General features: G+C 48.2%; 1 protein-coding gene across 11 annotated transcripts in view; it reads right to left on the bottom strand.

The window, feature by feature from the left end:
* The window catches only part of KALRN (kalirin RhoGEF kinase), a 616,794-nt gene that overhangs the window by 126,826 nt on the left and 466,086 nt on the right, over positions 1-23,882 (bottom strand). For all 11 annotated transcript variants that reach the window (XM_074364821.1, XM_074364820.1, XM_074364789.1 and 8 more), the window contains exon 34: positions 2,566-2,812. In XM_074364821.1, coding sequence (XP_074220922.1) covers positions 2,566-2,812 — 247 coding nt within the window. The remainder of the gene's footprint in view (positions 1-2,565; positions 2,813-23,882) is intronic.

The following is a 23,882-nucleotide window of genomic DNA, read 5'->3' as shown; positions in this document are numbered from 1 at the left end:
GGCCAGCGGCTGCCAGCTGGATGGGAGGGGGAACAGCTTAAGGAATTTCTGCTAAGAGGCCAGCACTCCAGACAGAGAGAGGGAGGGGATTTTCCAAGTTGGGGCACATTCTTCCAGATGAGGCCTTGTTGGGGCCGTAAGGATGCTCCACGGAGAACAGAGACTTAAGCCTGACTGCTGGGAGTCGGGCACCTGTATGTCCTGAGCCCAAAGAGATGAGAGGGCAGAAAGAGCTCGGAGGTTGCCATTATAAGGCCCAGCTTAATCAGCCTAGGCTTGGAGAGAGCAAACAGCCTGCAAACAGGAAGAGCCAAGGAAACGGGGGGCGGGGGGGACTGGAGGTGGTGCCTGTAAGAAGCCACGATGGCGGCAAGGTTAGCTGGAAAGTTCTGTGACACCCTCCCTGCTTTCTCTCCTGCCTCTATTTTGCATCCATCGTCCTCAGCTCCCTCCCACTGGAGTTCTTACCCTGAGTGCCTCCATCTCCCACCTCTGGATCACAGACCACTCTGACTCTGCATCTTGGTTGTGGGTTTGCTACTGCCACACATATTATGTACACATAGGGGTGGCTGAGCCAGGACAGGGAGGGGATGCACCCAGCCAGAGATTAGGGAGGCCAAGCCTGGGGCAAGAAATTTCAGGTCTTCCCTTGATGCAAAAGTCCTTACTGATGGACTTCCCCACACTTGGAGGTGTATGACCAGTTAGCCTTTCCCAGAAAATAAATTGCTGTCCTTGGTTTTGTCTCTGGAGATGGGGTTTTGTCTCTAGACTGGACTCGTGGGAGTCTATAGTTATGTCACTGAATAATCTATGATAAGTGATACAATAACTGTAACTTATGACAACTAAGATGTGCTGAGTGCCAGGAGCTTTTTTTTTTTTTTTTTTTTTTTTTTTTAAGATGTGCTGAGTGCCAGGAGCTGTTGTTGTTTTTTTGTTCTAATTAGGTTTATTTATTTTTAGAGGAGGTACTACGGATTGAACCCAGGGCCTCGTGCATGCTAAGCATGTGCTCTACCATTGAGCTGTACCTTCCCCCTGCCAGGCAATGTTCTAAGTGTTTTGTATATTTTATCTCATTTCACCCACACAAGTCTAACCTCTCTGTGCCCCAGTTTCCCCCTTGGTGAGACTTCAGACAACCATACACCCCAGTTCCTCTGCTTTTCCCTTCCCTGGCACCACGAGCTTCTCTGGTGGCTACTTCAAAGGGCCGAGGGGCTGCACCTGCAATTTCAAATTCCACACAACTTCCTGACACAATTCTTCCGTAGTCTTCAGAGAAAAGGGGGCTGGGTGAGGGGGAGCACAGAGTGTGGCTGTGTGTGTGGAGGATGGAGAATCAGGTTTTAGTTGCTATTCTCCAGGTGAAAAAAGCCCCAAGGCCCATGGAAGAGCAGGGCAGCACCAATAATGCAGCCTGCTAGCGCCACCTCGTGGAGGGAAGGAGGAAGTTAGGCTTTGGAGATGAAACATGGAATTCCAGAAACGAAAACATTTCACAATTAGTCCCTAGTAGCAACAGGTCTCCATGGCAACTCTTATCCCTGCCTCCCGACGGAATCAGGTCCCTCCCTCTTGCCATTCCATAAATACCTGGCACAGGTCTGCATGGAAACTCTGATGTAGTTACCAAAAGAAGCTCAGAACTAAGAGAACTCTGTGTCTGCCGCTCTCTGGGCCTCAGTTTCCTCAGTGTAAAATGAGTGACTTCAAGGCTCCAGCCAGCCTGGACTTCTGAGTCAGTGGCTGTCATACTTCAGTGTGCACTGGAGTCCCCTGGAGGCTTGTTAAGATGCAAACTGCTGGCCCCACCCCAGTGTTTCTGGCCTGGTAGGTCAGGAGTGTGGTCTGAGAATTTGCATTCCTCAAAGTTTCCTGGGGATGCTGTCAGTCCAAAACCACCCCCCTCACCCTGGAGAATCACTGTTTTCTGTGGTTCAGTCTCCCGGTGTGAGAAAAGTGAATAAACAGCCATGTGGAGGGAACACAGAGCTTATATAAAACAGAAGCCAAGGCTCCAATAATTTGTCCACAAAGATACACAAATGAGTGTCTCAGACCCCTGCAGGGCTGAGGGGACGGTCACACCTGACTTGGTTGTGCTCTGTGTTCCCCTGGGGTTTGCTCAGTCCTCTGTGAAGTGTGAGCATCCAGGTGGGGTGAGGGGGCCAGGGAGCCTGCAGTAGCTGTGGAGGGGGTGGGGTCAGTGAGAAAGGAGGAGTCGCGGCTTTTGGCCACGGGTGGAAGAGGACTCTTCTGGAGGTTGGGCGATACAGTGGGAGACTCAGAAGAGTTCTTAGGGGTCATCTAAGTCAACCTTCATTTTTAAGATGAAACTGACTCAGAAAGGTGAACTGACTTTTCCAAAGTCACACGGCGATTCCACAGCTCTTTCCCTTTCAGCTCCCAACCACGCTCCTCACGGGTAGGTCCCAGAGATCCCACAAGGTCAAAAAGGTTCCTGAGACAGCTGAGAATCATGATGCTCTTCAGTTAGCAAGGGCCAGCACCCGCCGCAGCCTCCGGGCCACACCCCTCTCCCTCCACTCTCCCTACCTTTCACCAAGGGGAAGAAGCAATCCATCTCCACGCTGCTTCGGGAGTGGGAGATGCACAGGGCGCTGCTGGGGACCAGGCCCTCCTGGGGGGGGCTCCGTTCCGTGGTGCGGACGAGACACCAGCCCGGCCGCTCACTCGGCCGCTCCAGCAGCTCAACCGTCTGTCCCACCTGGATGCTCAGCTCGCTGCTGTGGCCCGCGTTGAAGTCCTGGAGGACCACGGTCAACTCACAGCCACCTGAGAGCTTGGGGGTGGGGTGGGGGAGAGTAAGACATGGGGGCAGAGAGGAAGGATGCAGGTGGGCAAGAGGGGAAGGAGGGAGAGTGCATGAGAGCAGAGGAGACAAGGAAGGAAAAGAGAAAAGGTGGGGTTCAGGGTGCCAACAAGGCAGAAGATGGAAAAGGGGGTTGGGAATTGGAAAGAGAATAAGAAAAAAAAAAAAAACCAACAGAAATTAACATAGCACCATTCAATCATTCAGCTGTTCCAGCTGCAGCAACAGTCTGGAGCCTGCCCAGAACCAGTCTTTGCTTCTAATTCCTTTTTATTCGGTTGGAGTTTTTTCCCTTTTTCCTTTACCAAGCTTCCAGCTAATTGTGTCCTCCAACCCCTTCCCCAGTGTGTCCCTTGATTTCTTACAAGGGCTCCGCCCCGTGCCCCCTGCCGACCTGCACTTCCACCCCTTCTTGGCCTCATTTCTACTCACCCTCACTGGATTCTAGCTGGTGTTGGGAATAATGGAAGAGACGGCATCCTTTCCCTTTCACCCCTGCCACCTTCCCCATCCCCACCACTAGCTGGACCATTAGCATAAAACGGAGGCACCAGTGACATACAAAAGAATGAGCCCTCAACTCAAAGGCAGAAGCAGAACACGGCTTATCTGGAAGGGGAATAGAACTGTTTTATGCCAGCTCAGCCACTGGGGACCAGGAGAGAGGATGGGAAACTGGGAAGGGGAGAAGGGGCACATCCTTCTTAGGCGCTGTCCTCAGTGCTCCACCCTGTCCTCCCTCAGGGCCTGGCGCCGAGCCTGGGGCAGAACCAATAAAACTGGGCAGAGAGACCCCAGGATAGAAACACCCTCTACGAGCTGAACACTGAGACTCTCACCCTCACCGTGAGAAACCATTAAGTATTCATTTGCCTTCTAGAACTGAGCACAAAGCCTCCCTCTTGGAAGAGCTGCTGCCCTTAGGGAGAGCATGAGAAGGAGGGAAGGGAAGGAAAGGGGGCCCCCCAAGCAGCCTGTTCTCTAAGGTTCAAGGGGAAAGCCCCCTCCCACCTCCAGGAAACTCGCCTCCAATCTGCACATCTCTGATTTAAGCCTTCAGGCTAATGCAATAGTTCAGATACACTGTTAGCTATTCCACACACATTCTGGGAGGCGTCTAAACACAGCGAACATCACAGTGAGGAGGGGATCAACGGTCCCACCAGGACCAAGAGCTCCGCATTCAGGACTGTGACAATTTTCTATTAAAGGAAATTGAATGTCACAGTGGGCTTCAAAAGGTTAACATGATGCGCCAGACTGATGGTTGCAGAGTGCATAATCTCCAACCACAGAGCAGGAAGCCCCCTCTAAACACATTTCCATGGATGGGCGTGGTACTGCCGTCAGGGTTAGATCAAGGAGAGAAACTGTAGGACAGAAGGTGGGAGATGGGAGGAGACAGAAGAAATCAACATGTTTTTGGTTCATTTTTTCCACTTAATGTTGTTGGTTCCTTTAAATGCGCAGACCCCACTCTCCGACTCTCCTGGTGCTATCTTCCCTAAAGTGTCATTTAGAGAAGGATGCTGTGGGGTGGTAATGCCTCAGGTCTGAAGAGTGGTTTTACAGTGCGTAAAACACCTTCACATAAATTATCCATTCCATCATCATAATAACCAGGCGTTATTCACGTCTCCATCTCATAGGTCAAGAAATAAAAGTCTCAGAAATGTGAAGATCAGGGGTTGGAACCTTGAGTGTGCATAAAAATCACCTAGGGAGGTTACTGAAAATGCAGATTCCCTAGCTGGTCCCCTCCTTGCTCCAACCCCCCATCACAGATTATGAGTCAGAAGGCTGGGGTTAGGGTCCAGACATGCATACTTTAAATAAGGAGTGTCCCTTCCCCCTGAAACTCACAATTCTGAGAAGGGGGGTCTCTGGGATACTGCAGGAGAAATGCTAGCTGGCTGGTTTCCCACAGTCACCCAGCTGGACTTGAACCCAGACCTCAACTACAAATCCCACAAACCACACCATAAATCACACCCATGGGGCAAATTATAGGCATATTTTCAGGAGTGTTTATGGTTGGAGGGGATGGGAGGCAGGTGGGGAGAAGAAGACATCAGTGGCCTGAGCTCCTGGACCTCTAAGGGTTTGCTTGCCCTACATCCAGTCTCTTAGACTTTGTGGATTGCAATTTACATCATGACCAGTCTACACCACATATGAACAGCTGTATCACTGAAACACAGATTTCACTCTGACACTATATATTTTTTTCTCAATGGCTGGTGGCATCCTACTAAATCGATTCCACTTTTCACTAATGGACCATCTGAGAATGCTGGGCTACATGACCACGAAATTTCCTTAAGTCTGAGAAGTTCTGTCACTGGGCTTCTATGCCTCTGTGGAGTTCTCCTCGGTGCCAACCTCAGGTCCTCAGATTCTTCCATGGTGGGCTGAGGTGGGGGCAGGAGAGGATAAAGAACCAGGCAGTGTGTTTCTACAATTCAAGATCCAGTTCCTGGAGAGAAGCCTGGAAACACCACTAGGTGGTGCTGTTTGCCTCCTGCAGGCTGCTGGGTCCAGGGCCCAAGAGGAAGTGGGAGGGAGATGATGGACAGGCACTTCTGCAGTGCTCAAGCTCTAGATCCAGCCAAAACCGATTATAAGTCAAACCCAGGATGCATATCCTGGCTCCCTGCACCTCAATGGCGTGGTCCAAGAGATGTACCGCCTGGGGTGCCCACCCCATGGTCATGAGGGAACTCCAAAGGGTGCCCGTTGAGGGGGTGAGGAGAAACGCATGAGTCAGTGGTCAGGATGGCTGCCCCTGAAACAGTCCCTCCTCATCCTCTCCCCAGAGCAACAGGGAAGTTTCAGGGCACACGGGGACTTGGGGTTCGCACTTGAGAAACTGCTTCAGAGAACACACATGGAATCAGTACTGGGACGTTCTAAGAGCCCCTGCCAGCAGGGGGAGGGGTTGAGGGTAGAGGGGCCAACAGACCTCTGAGGAGGCTTAGCGCACTTCAGGCTTTTACCTGCAGTCCTTACAAGCATTCATTCACGCTTCGCGCTTCGTGCAGGACTGGGATGAGCCACACACCTGCTGAACGTTAATTAGAGTGTGACCCTCATGAACCAGTAAAACCCACATACCCTCACAAATACTAAATTATCAGTTTCATAGAAAAGTACGCGTGTGTCCTTCTTTCTGACCGGTTCTGGGGTGTGTGTCCCTGAGCCCCAGGGCTGTGATTTTCTCTTCTCCTCCCATTTCCAAAGGAACCGCAGGTGCTTCCGCACGCCCACGGCTTCTCACCGCCACACTCCGATCCTTTGCCACTTCTCTCCCTGAGCTAAATCCTAGGTCCCGGGAACTTAAATGGGTTCACCCGACAGCCTGCTGTAGAAAACGCTGGAGACAACATCTCTCGTTTTCACCTAATTCTTTCCTCCTCCACAGCCATTTAAAAACATTAAGAAGTTTGAATATCCTCCTTTGCAAATCTTTAGATTTTTATTTTGTATTTCTTGGCATAGTCATTGTCTAATTTTCCCTTTGGGCCTGCAGGTCATGTTTCACGTCTGGCTTCATTTTCAGCACTTCCTCGTCAGAGCTGACCCCTGTGTGCTTTCCCAACACAAAGCCACACACACAACGCTGTCTCTCAGCGGTCCCCTGCTTGACTAATTAACCATGGAGACACCGACTGAGCTGGAAAACCACTGCCCATTTGCCGTCCTTGCCTCCCTACTGGGCTTGTCTTTGGCCACCTGACCCCTCCCCGGCTAGGGCCAGTCACGGCCCCTCTGTCTTACACTCTCTCACTGTCTCTCAATGGCTACATCTCCCACATACTGACTTACTGTAAAGATGACTTTATTCTTCATTGTCAATTTTTAATTGTCCTTGAAGAGCTGCTTCCTCCTGAGTACTCCTCCCCTCCCCCAGACCATCTTCCCATTTCATGGTTCTAAACCTTGCTTACTTCCTTTTTTTAAAATACTTTATTTATTATCATATTATTTAATTATTTTGGCAGGGGGTGGGGGAAGTAATCAGGTTTAGTTATTTTTTGAGGAGGTACTGGGGATTGAATCCAGGACCTCATGCCTGCTAAGCATGTGCTCTACGGCTTGAGCTACACCTTCCCCCCAACTTTGCTTGCTTTCAGCATTTCCTTGGTACCCTGGTCCCTCTGCCTCCTGCGAGTGCCTGCTCTTCCCCTGCCGCCAGCTGCCTGCTGTCGGCCCCTCAATACCGTGTTGTCTCGGCCCCACCCTCTTTCACTGCAGGCTTCCCTCTGAAGTCACCCCACACAGATGGGACGTCGGGCAGCTGGCTGACTTTCCCAGCAGGCATTTCAGATGTCCTGCTCTCCACTGAGCTGAGTTATGCTAGTTCTCAAAGAAGTCAAAGCTATGATCTAACTTCTTCTCAAGGGACACGCAGGCCGTGCCATGCAGATCCTTTTTACTGACAGAAATGTGAAAGCTTGACTTTTCTCTCTCTTAGCAGGGTCCCTGATTTCTCTAAGACAACCTCCTCCCCTGAGCTATTTTTTGGCCTTTTCATGATGTATGTTTGGGTCTCTTCTATTAGCCCGTTGGTTACTCTCTTGATGTTCCCCCTTGCTGGGTGCCCTTCTGCCCATCTCTCACCACCACAGAGGTCAGAGGTGATTTGACAGGCACCAGGAAGAGCTATCACGCCCCGTTCAAAACTCTGAGGTCACATCATAGTTTAACTGTGTATTTTTAAACTATCTGTGATAGATGCTTAACTTCCAAACTATCAGTTCGATCCTCCTCCGGATTCTAAGACCAAACTTATTCCTACTAGAGAAATGTTGGGAGCCTTGAGCCGACAGCAGAGACTCAGCCTAAAGTCAGGTGTGCTGAGTCTTCTCTGACCTTGTACCCCAGTTTCTGTGACCTTTCACCTTTCTCCCTTTGCAGTGACCCCTACTCTGCCAGTCTGGCCGCTGTGTGAGTCTCTGACTCAGCCCAAGGCCAGCTACACCTCTGTGATGCTAACGGCCACCTGGATCTCCTCCCATCGCCCGCTGCTGAGTCAGATCAGACTCTTTCCCTTCCTTTCCCAGTCTCCTTTCTGGGGCTGGCCTTTCTTGGTGGCGCCGGTTCCCCTCTTGCCCAATCCAGGGTGGACTTCATCCTCCACCCCCTGCGATGCTTCCCAGAAGGCACATGGAGTGCCTCACACCCTCACTTTCCTGCTGCCTCTCGGCGGCAGCTGAGTGGCCTTCTTTCCAGCGTGCGCCGCTATTCACCAGAGGAGGCTTCATAACCAGCCTTGGCTCTGCTCATATTTGCCAGAAACTATTGCTTTCATTTACGTCCATTTTTGTTTGGTTCCTATTTGGAGATTAACTGAACCTCTTTCTTGAATAAACAGTGTGAGCTATTTACCCCTGTGAGCAGCCCTCCATGTTACAGAAAAAGAACATGATTAAATTCTCTGCAGGGTTTCCAGTGACAATCAGAAAGGTAGGACTAAACCTACCCAGTGTTCCCCTGCTATCATTTCAGGGCCTCACCTTCTATGTGCTCTGTTAACCTGAGTCTCCAGAGGCAGCCCAGCCTAGCGGTAAGGGCAGGGGCTCAGGAGCCCCTCACCAGCTGTGCGACCAGGGGCAAGTTATTTACCTCTTGGTCTCAGTTTGCTCATCTGTTGAATGGGTATAATCACTATGTCATAAGTTGCTATGAAGATTAAATGAGATTATACTTTAAAAGTGTTAAGTGAGATAATACTTTTAAATACTTTTAAAGCAGTTAGGACACTGCCTTGAGCAGAGTTAGCTCTCTAAATGTTTGCTTAGAAATAAATTCCAGAGGTATTGATTAATTATTATGACTTAAATTTGAGGGGAAAGTTAGGAGTAGAGAAGAAATGGAAAAAAGAAATCAATTTGGATGGTACATTTGTCTGGGAATAGATTGTACCAGATGTGTATAGGCATGTAAATTATTATGTAATAATTATGTAATGAATTATGTAATTATTAATGAATTATTATGTAAATTAATTTTTTCCTTTAAAAAATCTTAATGGAGTCTTGCCCTTACCCTGGCCAACTAGAAGAACTGTCCCTAGCTGTCTTAGGAAAGGTGGCACAGATGCCTTTAAAGGTTCCCCAAGTCAGCACATGCTTCTCCTGTTAAACACAAGGGGATGGTGGGACCCCAGATCCCTTAATGGAAAAAGAGGATTTACTCCTGCCTTTTCATTCTGCATTGCTTTCCATGGACCTTGCATCTGAAGATGCTCTCCTTTCCATGAGTCTAACTGCCCACAGTGTCTGCCATCCAACCCCACTGATAACTGTGAACTTCAGTTTCTGACGCTGCTTTGCCAAGCGCTTGGATCTGATGCTGACACACAGGGACTTGTGCTGGGAGGCGCCCATCAGATAAGTCAGACCTCCTCCTCTCCCAGCTGCTGCTCTCCAGCTCCCTCTGCCTAATTCTTCCGTGACGCTTAGGCAGTGCGAGGCCCAGAGAGAGTTCTGTGAACATCACCTGTGAACGGCAGCACGCAAGGCCAGAGCCGGCTCAGCAGAATGTGCAGTTGGAGGGAGTCTGTGTGGCACAGTTCAAAGGTCACTGCCAACTCCTGTGCACAGCTGTCCTTCTCTCCCTCAGCAACCCCTGCATCTGCTGCCAGAGCCTGGAACCCCACCATCAGAGATTATTTTCATTTTATTTACTAATCCCCTGACCACAAACCCCCTCCAAGTGGAGTATGTTTATGACTCCTTTCTAGGCAAAAAGATGAAAAGCAGCCTACAGGTGATGTGCAGCTGTGCACACATGGCTTTAAGCAAGAAGATGTTCACAAGAGCATTTTTTAATGAGAAAAACTTAATAGCCACAACATTGAAAAGCCCTAAAACGAGAATATAAAAATCTAACAGGAAGGGAAGGGTTAAGTAATTGTGATACCTCTGCTAAGTGAATGTTTAATTAAGCAGCCCTTAGGTATTTATAAAGCTTTGTAATAGCTTACACATTGCTTTCACATACAATGTGAAAAAGAAAAAAACAGGGCAGGATGTAAGGTTGCTTATGTAACTATGAGAAGAACATGAACAACTTGACAACTCTGTTCACAGGAAACTAACAGGAAGGAATGTCATCAGAATGTTAAGATTGGCCTTGTTGGGTGGAGGACTCTGGGTGATCTCCCCCCTCCTTTCCAATTTCCAGTGTTGCCCAATATTCCCTACCCAGGAGTTAGTTTATTTTATAATGAAAGGAACAAAACCATCCACACTAACCACCTGTAAGACAGGTCAACAACGTAAAGGGGGAAAATGCGAACATTCCCAGGAGGCATCATACTTTCAGGGAAAGAAGGGCTGGTAGATGGCTGGACAGTTCCCAGCGTTGCCCCAGGACCACCACACGCGCCTCGGGAAAAGTGAGAGTCACTGCTGATGTCTGAGTGGAGGCTTCAAAACCCGTCCCTATAAACCTCTGTCCCTGCGCTCCTGTGAAACCCAGAAGAGCTCTCCCGACACCAGGCTTCTCCACTGGAGTTCAGGGCTCCGGCTTTCTCTGGAAGTGGACTTCTGAGGCGGAGGTGTGACGCCATGTCTGGGCACTGGGGCGTGCTGCTGTGAGCGCTGGGCCGTCTGCAGGTTGTACCTTGGTAGCCCACGGGGCCGTCAGGTCCAGAGGAGCCTGAAGCTGACACTTTGCTTTATCTCTGTTCGCTGGGGCTGCTGCTGACACAGCCGAGTTGCTGTGTGGTTTAGTTGTCCCCACGTTGCTGAGACGGAGGGCAGGGGGTGGCCTGTCGTCAGTGTCTCTCTCGGGAACTGGCCAGTAATTAACAGTGGGCGGGAAGCGGGCGGGATGTGTGCGAGAGCGGGACTAGGGAGGCCCTGGTGCTGGTGCAGGTTTTCCCCGTGAGTGACTCTGGGAAAATCCCTTCCCCTCTCCTTACCTGCGTTTCCTCGTTCTTAAGATGAGGAAATTGGACTTCGGGGCCCTTCTCAGTGTTAATTCTGTTCTATGAGTGGAGAAGTTTCTATATTTACTCTGTAACACACAACCCTGCTTAATTTTCTTGAGCACCTCTCATTATTGTGTTTATTTGTTAACTTACTGGCTATCGCATCGCAAACCTGAATGTCAGATCCAGGAAGGGATGTGAGATCCAGCTCTCCCTGTCTTGCTCCTGGATCTCCCGAGTCTAGAGGGATGCCTAGCAAATGGCAGGCGATCCATAAGTAACATTCCACGAGACACTGCCTGATATGTAACTATCTCCTTCCAGCGCCTGAGAAGGCTCTCGTTGGCTGCCCGCCTATTCTCGTCAGTGTCTTCTGGATCCCATGGTTTATGTTCTGAGACCTTTTTTGAAAAAATTATCTTGCCATTTGGCTATATCACCACTAATTCCTAACCCCAACAAAAACTACACAAGGGGGAGAAGTTATAAATCCACAAGAAGGTTGAAATTCACTGGATGTCTACGTACAAACTAAGAGATGGCCACATCCTTGTCCCTCTTGGCTCCCAGGACACTGGCAGACAAATAGAAACATATTAGTCAGATTTGAGGCTCTTTGGTTGGAGAAATAAAAAAAAAAATGTACAGATACTCAAATACTGACATTTGGAGACCCGTCCCCCAAAGCTCCAGTGCCCTGCCCGATCACAACACCGTGAAGCCCTCCAGTCAATAGGCTCCTTCCATTATACAGAATATCCAGTCAGCTTTCTCGGTGCCGCATTCCTAAATATGAATACAATTCAGCTAGAGATCACCAGATTTTTCAGAAAAGCCTCTCAGACAGAGACCAAACTGGGCAAAGAGGACCAGGAACTCAGAGGAAACAAATGCAGGCAGGACAATAAAACTTCAACCACACTATACTATCCTCAGAGAGGTAAGAGAGGATGGTTTATCCACGAAAAAAGAGCAAGCTCCCACTGAAAGAGGAAACATTACAGAATGAGAGGCTCCTAGAAACCAAAAATGTGGTTGAAAAGAAACATTTCACACATGGGTTAGAGATAAAGTCAAATTTTCCAGGAAGCAGAACAAGATCACCAAGAGAGGAAAACAGGGGAGAAAGTATAAGAAAATCAGAGAATCAATCTAACACGTTTTAGACAGAATGGAAAGGAATAAATCGTAAAGGAAAATTCCCAGGACTGAGGGTGTGAATTGCCAACTTGATCTAATGTTCCAAGTGCCCGGTGTAATTCATTTTTAAAAAGACCCAAGCACACACAGCATCAGAACATACTGGCAAAGAAAAGGACATCCTAAAAGCTTTGATAGAGGAGGGACCAACATCAGGTAAAGGCCAACAAATCAAGAATCATAATGACAACAGATTTCAACAACATTAAACACAAAAGAAAATGGAGCAGTTTCTTCCAAATCTGAAGTGACAATGATTTCCAACCTAGAATTCTATGCCCAGACAAGCCACCATCAAGATGAGGGTACATTAAAAGCATTTCCAGACTTTTAAAGACTCAAAAACTTGCCTCATTAAGCATTCAATGAGTATTAACTGTTATGATTAGCATTTGTTGTTTTCCCAATTTTCCTTTTATTCTCTTTTTTTGGTTTCTCTTAATGTGATAGGCCTTTGATATATACAAAATAATCCCTTCATTCTCTCTTTTTAAAATGAATGAATAGGTAGACCGATTTGAGAAATGCCTGAAGCACAAAATGGTTTTTGATTTTAGCAAAGCATTCATCCAAGACTTAAGGGATAACCTTTCAGCCAAAACAATGACGTGAGTGCTGAGATGGTAACGGACCTGTCACGTGAGTCCGTGGCCTATGAGAAGTGAGAGGAATTTTAGGGTTCATCTGATCCAATCCTCCTATTTTACAGATGACGAAAATAAATCCCTGGAAGAGAAAGGGATTTATCTAAGGGAGATAAGTGTCTGGAGGATGACAGATACGCAATAAATATTTGTTGCATGAATGTGTGGGTTAGTAAGTAAATGAGTTAAGTCAGAGATTATCCAACCCTCTTATCTCATTCGTGGAAAAACTGAAGACCCCAAGCTTGTTGGTAGCAGGGCCAAGACCAGATTCAGGTTTTCAAATTTAGGCTCAGAACACATTTCACTAAACCTTGCTAGATAAGTGCATTGTTCTAGGAGAGTAACACAAGGCTTCCACCAAATGCGTCGATATATGGAGCGGCATCAGTGAGGGAGGAGGACTGTTGAACCCTGCTGCAGAGAACACAAAGCCAGAAGAGGCAGCCGGGATTACAGATCACAGAAGCCCAGGGCCTTAGTGGGCTTCTCTGACCCCCTACTCATGGCAGGACCCTTTTAAAGATACCCAGCTCTCTGTTTTATGACACCGTTCCTTCCTGGTGGAGAGCTGTGATTTTAAGAACATTTAATTTGTTTTTGTAATTTCCATCCACAGTTCTCAGTCTGACCTCCAGAGCAGTCCAGAAGAAATCTTTCTTCAACAGAGCTTCACATATGTGACAACTTGGTCAAAAATTTCTTAAGCCTTCCCTTTCCCAAATATTCCTTCGAATGGCTCTAGAATGTGTGGTTTCCAATATTTTCTTTATATTCTTCTGGATAAACTTCAGTATGTCACTGTCCCTTCTAACTGGGGGAAACTCAGTCTTTCAGATGGAGTCTTTCAGCCCAGACTAAGTCCCGCGCTCACTTCCCCTAAGCAGACACTATCACTTCTATCGGTGGGTCCAAGAGTCTCTTAGCTAAGTCCAGCTGTGGGCATCTATGATGCAGGGCCTACTGAAAACCCCAATCTGATTGGCGGGGTCTTCTCAGCCCTGCTCCTCCCCCTTCTCTACTTGGGGCTCTCAGGCATTTAACTCAGAGAATTTTCTATTTATCTTCATTAAATTACATTTTCTAGCTAAGGCATGGTAATCTTGACTCTCTCATCTATCAGAGTGGTGATTCTTCCAGTTTTGTGTTATCTGAAGACCTGAAATTTATGCTTCAATGTGTTCACTCAAGTGAGAGATAAACATGGAGAAAAAGGTAGGACCAAGGACAGAGCTCAGAGACCCGACACTGTAGGCTCCTAACAGAAGGGCAGATCCACCCAGAGGAGGAACTAAACTTGCTCCTGGGCACAGTTGTCACCAAGGGTGGAAGTTACAGGTTCAGTTCAGATTTGGCTCAATTTAACATTTATTCATTTGTTCATTCAACATGACTTTATCAAATGCCCGTTAGAGCTCTCCAGCAAGGGAGAGGGAAACGCAAACAGATACAGAATTTGGTGTCTGCTCTTTATCTCTGTCCCTCCTACCAGGCTTCAGAACCATCTAGAGTAGGCACAAGCTGTCAGTAGAGATGGGGCTGGGAAGATTAACAGCCTGGCAATGAACTTGGGCCTCTGACACTTAGTCTGGAGATAATTGCCCTGCCAAGAGGGAGGCATGTCCCGCTCTTTGTGCTTGCCCGAGGCTGTCTAGAGGCTGTCTACACTGCGGATCTCATTGTACTTGAGCAGGAAGGCATTTCCCTGCAAACACATGCCACAGCACGTGGGAAAGGGCCCAAGGGAATGGCTCTGAAAACCCTGAGGTTATTTGCAGCAGAGGGAGGAGAGGTGGCTGGGAGAAACAGGATTACCATGAGCGACTCTCCAGATAGATAAGGAATTGTGGGCTGCCCTAGGCATTCCTGCAAACTGTCCACTGTATGCCACAGTTGTGCCACACCGAAAAGTGGAACTTCAGGGGAAATCCTACCAAAGACCAGAGAGGACTTCACAAAAATGCAAAACGCTATCACTCCTAAGTTAGTCAGATGTGAGTCACCCATTTCCCACTTGGTGGGTTACTCGGCCTAGAGTCATACTGCTAGGTTTGAATCTGTCTCCACTGTTACTATCTGTATAATCTTGAGCAAGTTAATTAGCCTGGCATTGGTTCATTTCCCTTATCTGTAAAACAGGGGTATTACTAATTCCTACCACAGAGAGTTATTGCAAGGATTACATGAGTTACCACAGATAACACTGACACGCACTACATGCTCAACAAATGTTACCTGCTGTTTAACCAGTAATCATAACTTGACATGTTTTCTGCACTGATACCTTGTATTTAGGGAATAGAAATCCATTTCTAAAGCACCCTTAATGTCATATATTGAAGGAAACTAGTGGACTGGGAAAAAAATTAAAAGCAACCATATATTGGGGATGTGGGTATATAGCTCAGCAGTAGAGCGCATGCTTAGCATGCTCACGGTCCTGGGTTCAATCCCCAGTACCTCCATTAAAAAAAAAAAAAAAACACCATACATTCTCAAGCCCAGGCTAAAAGATTTAGGGTGTGATTTAGGCTATTTTCCTTTGTGAGGCCATGGATGTGAACCTCCCTCCTCGTCATACACCAGGCCTCCCAGATAAACAACAGACTGACATCAAGCCAGGAAGGGATTTCTTAGAACTGTTTGCCAAACCAGGGTGGGTAACACGTTCACAATGCGGTGATAGGGTGGAGGCGTCCATTCACACATAGAAACTTGGCAAAATGATCCCTGGAAAGAAGAGGCCACACTTGCCCCTGGCTGACCAGGGGACACCAGTCAGGCTGATTATTTTTGGGTAATCTGAGCACAGGCAGCAAGTCGGCCAGGACAGAATTGGGAGGAGGGCGTGGGTGGAGTTCAGGGGTGTGCTGTGTACCCTCTGAGAGAGGGGGCTGGCCAGCTGCTGGAAGCCTAGGGGGTTAACTACAAATTCATGTTCAGAAGCAGCACATTCTAAATGCTTTGATTCAGAAAGCAGACGCCCATGGTGACTGTCTCCTTGGCCCAAAGAGATGCCAGGGGGTATCTTGTTAATTTCTCATTATCAAGCTGAATAAGATAATAATTTACATTTGTATGACCCTTTCCAGGGTACTAGACTCTTTCACAGACATTATCTAATCCTCATAGATCCCTGATTTTACAGGTGAGGAAACAGGCTCAGTGAAGGGAAATGACTGGCTCAGGGTCACACGATGGCAAATCGCAGAGGCAGGACTCCTAGTCTTAGGAAAGCAGCTATCTCCTCCAGGTTTATTCGTTTACTCTGCCGCCAGCCACTGTGCTGGGCGCAGGGCACAGAGCAGCGAGGCAGATGGTCCTGATGACCTGTCCTCATCAAGCTGGCTGTCTACTGGGGAACATCAGTGAGCATCTGAGTGTGACGACAACAGAGGTCCTGGTCCAGGGATGAGGAATGGGGTCCCTCAGAAGTGACCTGCACTCCCGTCACTGCCCCATGGATACTGTCATGGTTGTGTCTGCTCCAAGCTGCTTCTATTATTGGCTTCAGCCCCTCCCTGGGCTGGGACAGGGGATAACAACTTCATTCCCACTCACCCACCAGCCAGGGGGATCCCAGAGGGGCTGCCTCTTTCCTCTGCCAGCCAGCTGGGCTCCATCACCACCAGGCCATCTCCAACAGCGCTTGGCACCACTCTGGTGGTGGGAGCAGGAGATGCCAGCTCTGTGACGAATGACCCAGAACTTGTGCTCAGCAAGGAGAAGAGCAGCAGCAATGGAAAGGGTTCCCAGAGTCTTACAGTGGCTTCCCTAAAGGTTGTCAAGTTTGCCATCAGTGATCTCCATGAGGATTTCCTCTCCTCCCTGCTCCTATCCCCCCTACTTCAGTGTGAAGATGGGCCTTTACCTGTGACCCTGCCCAGGTTCACCTACTAGTGGGTGAATCTGAATGGGATTTTCTCCTTCTATCTGCTGCCTTTGGCTGGTTTTGCTCTGTGACTGACCCCATGTCTTGGGTCTGGTTCATGACACTGCATCTTCCTCACCACTGCCTCCCTGCCTGGTCACCAACTATCAGGATGTGCCCTCTGGACACCACTTCCTACCTGTTCCTACCACCTGTGCGTGATCTATGATCCAGCTCTAACATTCAATTTGGATCAGCTGTCTAGGAATAAAAGGGCAAAGGTGCAGTTCTAATGGCGTGAAGTGGCCACTAGAGGGCAGCAAAAGCTAGGATTTACTAAAGGGAGCAGCTGCACTTAGGTTGCTGGAACAGACAGCTGGACCCGACCCTGGCTGGGACACAACACTAGCCCATGTAGGAAATACAAGATGGACAGTTGCATAGCGCCCAGCACACAGTATGTGCTCAGTACATGCTTTCTGGATGAAACCCCCAATTTTACATATAAGAAAGCAGAGACCAGGAGAAGTTATGTGACATGATCACAAAATTAGTGCCAGGGCGCAGGCTTCCCAGTTCTTAGGCCAGCGTGCCTTTCCATCACACAGTACACAGGTCCCCCTCCTTCCCCTCCCTCACTACTCCCTCCTCTTTCTTCCAACCAGATCAACTACCTGCCTATCCAAATTCCAAAACATTTTTGGACAAGCTGTAGTCACTTGTGACGCTTCTCTCCATCCCTTAGATCTAATTTGTCACCTGGCCCTGTCAGGTTATTAGAAATCTGTCTTTTGGGCAGCTCCTTGCTAATTCAGGCCCTCATCCCCTACCTTTGCGGTTCTACAAATGTCTCACGTCTGCTCCCCTCCATGCTCTCCCTCATCATGACACTCTGTTGTTTCAGATTCACATCCACTCTGACATCTGCCTCTTCAGACTCCACCAGCTTCATCATGGCCTCACAGCCCCTCATAATCCTCCCATGCACTGTCAACCCAACTTCCACTATGTGTCCGGAGCTTTTTCTCTGCTCAGTCTCTTGACAGTGCCCAGGTAGGGCCCGGTCCCGTTGGCCTCTGGGCCGCTGTTGATGGGTGACACTCCAGCTAGAAGTCTCCCTTTTCCTCTGCAGGCCCCGTCCTCCCTGCCGCTGAAGGTCAAGCACAACTTGACCACTTTGCACGTCTCCCACCTTCTTTGACAGTCGTCTGCACAATGGGCTTTCCTCTTCCTGGGACTAAGCTTGCCTGTCCGATGTGTTCGATACACAACAGTCAGAAGGACACACACCCCACTTTAGGTGGTGTGTGTATATGTGTATATTATGAAACTTACTGTATTTCTTGGCTATTTGGCTTAGTTACTGAATAGTCATTTTTAGAGTGCCTTAGTTTTATCAGTTTTCTCCCACTCTGTGGCATTGTTTCAGCAATGGGGCAGCCCAGAGCTCTGTGCTGGGTACCAGCCAAAATGACTGTGAGTGTGTGCCATGTCATAGCATTTTTCTTCATAATTTTTAGGTTTTTTGGGTTTTTTTTGGGTTTTTTCCTACAAAAATATGTCAATATTTCTAACCGAGAATATGTGTTTCAGTTGGTAGTGGTGGCAAAGGGCTAGGAGAGGGTGAGGGAACTGGGAAGGCCAGGAGTTCACTGGAGGACAATGTGGTGATCTGCAGGCTGGAGTTTGAATTCAGCAGCCTGAGCTGGAACCCAGGTTCCAGCACTGCGTAGCTATGTCACCTTGGACGTGTTGAAGATACAAGTTCTGTTCAGGCTTCAGTTCCGCATAGTAAATACTGAGGTACTAAAGTTAACGTAGAGTTGCCACTTTGATTAAAGATGACAGTGCATGTAAAGCACTTGCTACCCAGTTAAAGGCTGTTGTTCTGGTATTATTACTGTTGTCAGTATTATTTGATGTGATTGGTTGAGTCACCGAGTACACCTGGAAGGGTCCCTTTTCTTTAGAGAAATCACTCATTTTATTTTAAAACTTCAAAAAATATACATCCAGAGAAGTGCATCTATCGGCTCAGTGAATTTTCTAAAACTGAACACATTTATGTAATCAGCACCCAGACTCCAGGAAAGAACACAAGAGCTCCCGCGAGCCTCACTCACATTCACTTCCAGGCATGAACCCCTCCCCACTAACCCATTATTCATCACTTTTGTGTGTGTGTGGTAAGAACACCGAACTTGAAATCTGTCCTTTAAGTCATTTTCAAGGGCACAGTGCAGTACTGCTCAGTACAGGCACAGTGCTGGACAGCGGATCTCCAGAACATGGAACATGCCCTCCTATGCCCTCTTGTCCTGTGGTCTTGCTGAGGGGCTCAGTGGCCCTGAGCAGTGAGGATTCAGCAGAACTGGACAATTTTCACTTCCTCCTGATAGCTGCAGGAGCTGGGGCCAAATATTAAGGAAGAATCTTCAACTGTAAGTCCAGTTAGAACATTTGGGCTAGACAAAGATTTAACAGCTATGGCAGGATACAAAGTCAAGATCACAGACCATCCACGAACTGGGAAGAGATGGGAATTTTATTTTCCTTTGAATATAAATCAGCTATGCCAAATATGGGTTGAGAGCAGCCAACCATATAGTTTCAGAGAAAGCAGAGGCAAAAACCAATTTAGATATCTTTAAAAATTTTATGATCCTTTCTTCCCTGGGCCCCTTTTCCTGTGATTAGAAGTTTAGCAGCTAGAAAGGGCGAACTTGACTTGAAATACATCCTGGACAATTTAACAAAGCAAGTGAGGGGAGGACTTGGTGAAGGAAGCAGATGGCCCCCAGGGCAGGCGCCACCCCAGCTAAGAGTTCCTAGTGGTAGCACTCAGGTGGAGAGCAGATATATGGCCTTAGGAAAAGATGGAAAATTGGGTAGTACTTGGACAAGTTATAGAAGACTTGGCAATTGCACCTGTGGAAGGACTCCCAGGACCCAAAATTTAGCACACAGGGAGAATAATGAGCTCTTAATATAGCAGTGGTTAGTAGTGCCAACCTCAGGATGTATTTGGTACATGTATTTGGTAAAAAAAAAAAAAAAAAAAGAGTCCCCTTCTTGAGCTAAAAACTTTGGGAGACAAATGGGAGAGCACACAGATACTCAGCATCACAACAGGGGAGCCCCCATGGACATCTGTATGCGCCCCTCCCCACTTTCCTGGGTCTCCATCTCTAGGCAAGCCACCAGATTCCAATTGAGAAACCATCACCTCTCCCCCATGTACACAGAGGTACCCCTCTCTCAGTGCTCTGACTTCTGGAAAGTCTTGGTCAACTTCAAACGAACTTAATTTCTGAAGGAAGAAACTGCTTAGGTAGTCAAAGGTAAACTTGAAGGTAGAAATTCTTCTCCTTTAAGGCTGACCTCAAGTCATTCATTCATTCATTCATTCATTCATTCATTCACTCAACAAATATGTATTAAGTACCCCTGTCTCTGGATTTAGAGCCAGGATAGAATGCAATCCCCAGATGCCTGCCCTAGTGCCACAAACACATCTCCCCAGCATATGCAGGTAAGGAGGGACTCCACTTTCTCATAGCTCCATCACACTGCTAAAACTTGCCTGCACTGCATTCCACCACTCTCCTCTACCTGCTTCCTATCTCCCTGAGAAAGGCTTCATTAGGCTCCGAGACCTCCAAAGGATTGTTCCAGACACTCCCTCCCTTCTGTCTGCTGTGTCTAACATGGACCCAGACCGGGGGCTTTTGGTTCTAGGACCAATCCCAGTATCACGAGGGTGCAAGGTTTCCTTTGTGAAGGTGATGTTCTGATTTTGCACTGCCCCAGAGGCACTCACCTTCCACACTCCCCTCTATAACAGTCCTCTTTTATTTTGGGGTTCAGCTGAAGTCACTGCTTACAATCAGCCCTGCCTGGCAACCACTAGGCACTTTGACAAGGTAACACTGAGCGGTCAGTGAAAAGGACAACAGGGTGGTATTTTATTCTTTTGAAAATGTCATTAAATCTTAAATACTGAAGGACCTTTTTTTTTTAAATGGAGTTACATCAGTGGCTGATGAGAGCTCTCCTGGGCTGCGTACCCTTTCCCATGATTAAGTACACTCTCCAGTCTTTCTGGTTGCCTCTCCTGCTTGCAAGAGAGAAATATGAGACCAAGGAGACAATTTAGGACAAAAACTCTGCTGTGCTCAGTCCCTGGCTTCTCAACCAGCAAGTCAGGTGTGGGTGGGGCTGTGAGCTGACCTTCAGTTGAGAGGAGATTTCATAGAGTTGCCCTCTAAAGTTGTGTTTCCTTAGAGAGGTCTGGAATCTCTGGGCCTCAGAGAAGCTCCATCAGGGTGGGCCGGGGCCCAGAGTCTCGGTCCAGACCCCGACAGTGGCCTTAACAGCGAAGGCTGAACGGAGACGAAATGCCACGTCCACGACCAGGATGGCACAGTCTTCTCCCGGCAGGGGGCGCTCAGCCTCCCGCGCCGGCCCCTGGGCAGAGGACGCTGGGGACCCCGCCTGGAGGCCGGTGGACTGCATCTCTTCTGGTAAAGGACAGCAGCAGAGGTCCCTCCCCCGCTCGGCTTCCAGGAACAGCTCTGCCTCTGTGTGAGGGCCCTGCAATTCCACACAGCTGCCGCTAGCAGCTGCAAGGTGCGTTTTTTGTTTTTTGTTTTTAATCCGAGCACAGGAAGTTTGAGAAAAGAAAGGAATCCTCCACATCAGGGAAGCTGAAAATTAGAGTACAAAATTCATGACTCATTCCCTAGGCATAAAGCCACTGTGTCACACGTGCCATAAAAGCCACCCAACTTCCCAGGCCTAATGTTGATCTCAGGCTCACTGGCAAAGCAAGGAGAACATAAAAGATTCCAAGACGTACGGAGTTCTACTGTTCCTGCACCAGACAGAGGACGTGAAGAATGAGATGCTTGCAGAGGAGTCAGAATTCTCGGCAACGTGCAGCGAGTCAAATGCCGGGCAACACAGGGCTTGTCGGGGCCTCTCCAGTGTTGTGTACGTGTAAGTACAGCCAGACAGGGAGGAAGAGCATGGATGTCACCTTGGCCTTAAAACCTAAGCGAATCCCCTTTGTGCTTATTATTATAATTATATCTAATTATTATTATAATTTTATTTATTATTTATTCACAACATCCTCCAGCACCTGCCTCCCCAGCCTTACCTTCTGCCGCAGCAGCCTACAGTCCACAGGCCCTGACACCCGAGAGCCTCTGGTCGGAGTCCCATCTGCCTGGAACCCCCGCCCTCCAGGGCCGCCTGCCAAGTTCCCCCGCCCCTTCATGGTTGAGCTCAGAGTCCTCAGGTCCTGATTCATTATCTAATTGATTCATTCAGCAAAGACCGAGGGCTTACTATGTGCCAGGCACTCCTTTAGGTGCTGGGGAGCAGCCCTGAACAGAAGAAACACCTTTGCCCCCACAGAGTTCGCATTCTCATCAGAGAGGCAGGCAGGGAACAAGATCACTAGGCAAAATCAGTGGCGCATTAGAATGCTGGGTCCTTGCACGGAAAGGAAAGGGTTAGGAAGTCTGGTATGTGTGGGGTGGGGGAGTATCTACTGGTTTGCATTTCTTCTGCAAGGATTTCCACAACCCCACTAATCAGAAGTGCTTCTTTCTCTTGTCAATGCACAACACAGGTTCCTCGATGACAGAGTTTAACCTACACTTCCTTGTGCTTCCTCGTATGTCTACGGGGCTATTTATGTATATATGTATGTGTGTATATATATATATACACACACACACACACACACACACACACACACATACTATCTGTCTCTCTCTCTCTCTCTCTCTCTATATGTATATATGTATATGTGTATATATATATATATATATATATATGGATACAGGTCTCTGGGGACTTTGTATCCTCAAACTCCAGCCCTTAGACATGCTTTACACAGCCTCTGTTCACACAGTACTTCCTGAACTGAGAGAGAGCTCTGCTTGCAGCAGTCAGACTCTAGTGCACCCTGGTTTCTGTTTTCTCCCCTTCAGTGCTCTTTTTCCTGTTCATTCCTTTCCTTGTTTTCCTTTCCTGTTTGCAGCAGAGGTTTTCTTAATACTTTCCTGAGAAGATACCCTTGTAAACTAATTTCTCCTCCACTAACTGCTTCTGAATGGGAATAACCTTTCATCAAGGAGCTGTATGTGTTGGGGGTGGAGGAGGGAGGGCGATGGCAGGGGGGTGGTGCAGCTGATCTCTTAGGGAAACTCATGTGCAGAGGAAAGAACATATTAAAGGAAACCTGTGGTGTTTTAAAAATGTGCCCACGAAGTCTTTGATACTCCACCCTTCAGTGGTTGGTGGAGTTTAATTTTCCTCCACCTGAGTGTTGCCTGGACTTAGTGCCTTGCTTCTAATGCGTAGAATGTGGTGGAAGAGGGGGAAGCCAGATACATGTCACGAGGACCCTAAGAGGAGGTCCACCTGGTGAGGAGCTGCGGCCTCCTGCCAACAGCCATGCGAGGGAGCTCCCTTGGAAGCACGTCTTCCAGCCCTGGTCAGACCTTCAGAGCCCACAGTTCTGGCTGATCTCTTTACAGCAACTCAGAACCACCCATCTAAGTCACTCTTGGATTCCCGAGCTGCAGAAACTCTTAGATAATCAGTGTTTGTTGTTTTAAGCAGCTAAGCTTTAATACAGCAGTAGAAATGGAGTGAGTTCTGTTCTGGTTCTAGCACTGACATTGAGCAAGTCAATGAACCTCTCCAAGCCTTCGCTCTTCAGCTGTGAGTAAAGGAGATTTGGGTCAGAAGACTTAGGAGCCGCAGCTCTCAAACCCTATGTTCTCTGAATAAAGCACTCCAGGAGTAACGTGGTTTGGGTCAGCTATATGTAAAAAGCCACCACCTTGATCCCTCTGGGCTATTTCTGAAGGTTCCGATAGCAAGGTGGGGGGCATCATCTGAACCCAGAGGTGCAAGCTGAGTTCTAGGAGGTGACATTCAGCTTAGAAAGGGATACACAAAAATCCCACAGACAGAAGGCTTTATGCTTAGGAGGGTCCTAGAGAGGCACCATCCTTTACCTGGGTGTGGTGCTTCGCAGCGGACAATCTGTTCTCACGCGTGCTTTCATTTAGTCCTCACACATCTCATTTTACAGGTAGGGGGTTGAGGCTCAGAGAGTTCTGGTAACTTGCTCAACATCATGCAGTTACTAAGTTCCAGAGTTGAGAACTTCACCACAAACTCTTTGTTGCTGAATTTACTTTCCATTATTCTCAGCTGCTTCCCTGATGATTTGACCACGGATTTATTATATCCAGCAGGTGAAGGCCACTGCCTGCCATGGCACAGTCCCTTCTACAAGAAGCTGCCCTGCTTATAGCTGCTGATGGGGCAGGCCTCAGACAGCAGCACCGTCCATCACATAAC

The sequence above is a fragment of the Camelus bactrianus genome, chromosome 1 (assembly GCF_048773025.1).
Source record: "Camelus bactrianus isolate YW-2024 breed Bactrian camel chromosome 1, ASM4877302v1, whole genome shotgun sequence".
Taxonomy (NCBI): domain Eukaryota; kingdom Metazoa; phylum Chordata; class Mammalia; order Artiodactyla; family Camelidae; genus Camelus; species Camelus bactrianus.
The sequence above is the reverse complement of the archived record's forward strand: the minus strand, read 5'-3'. Positions and strand labels throughout refer to the sequence as shown.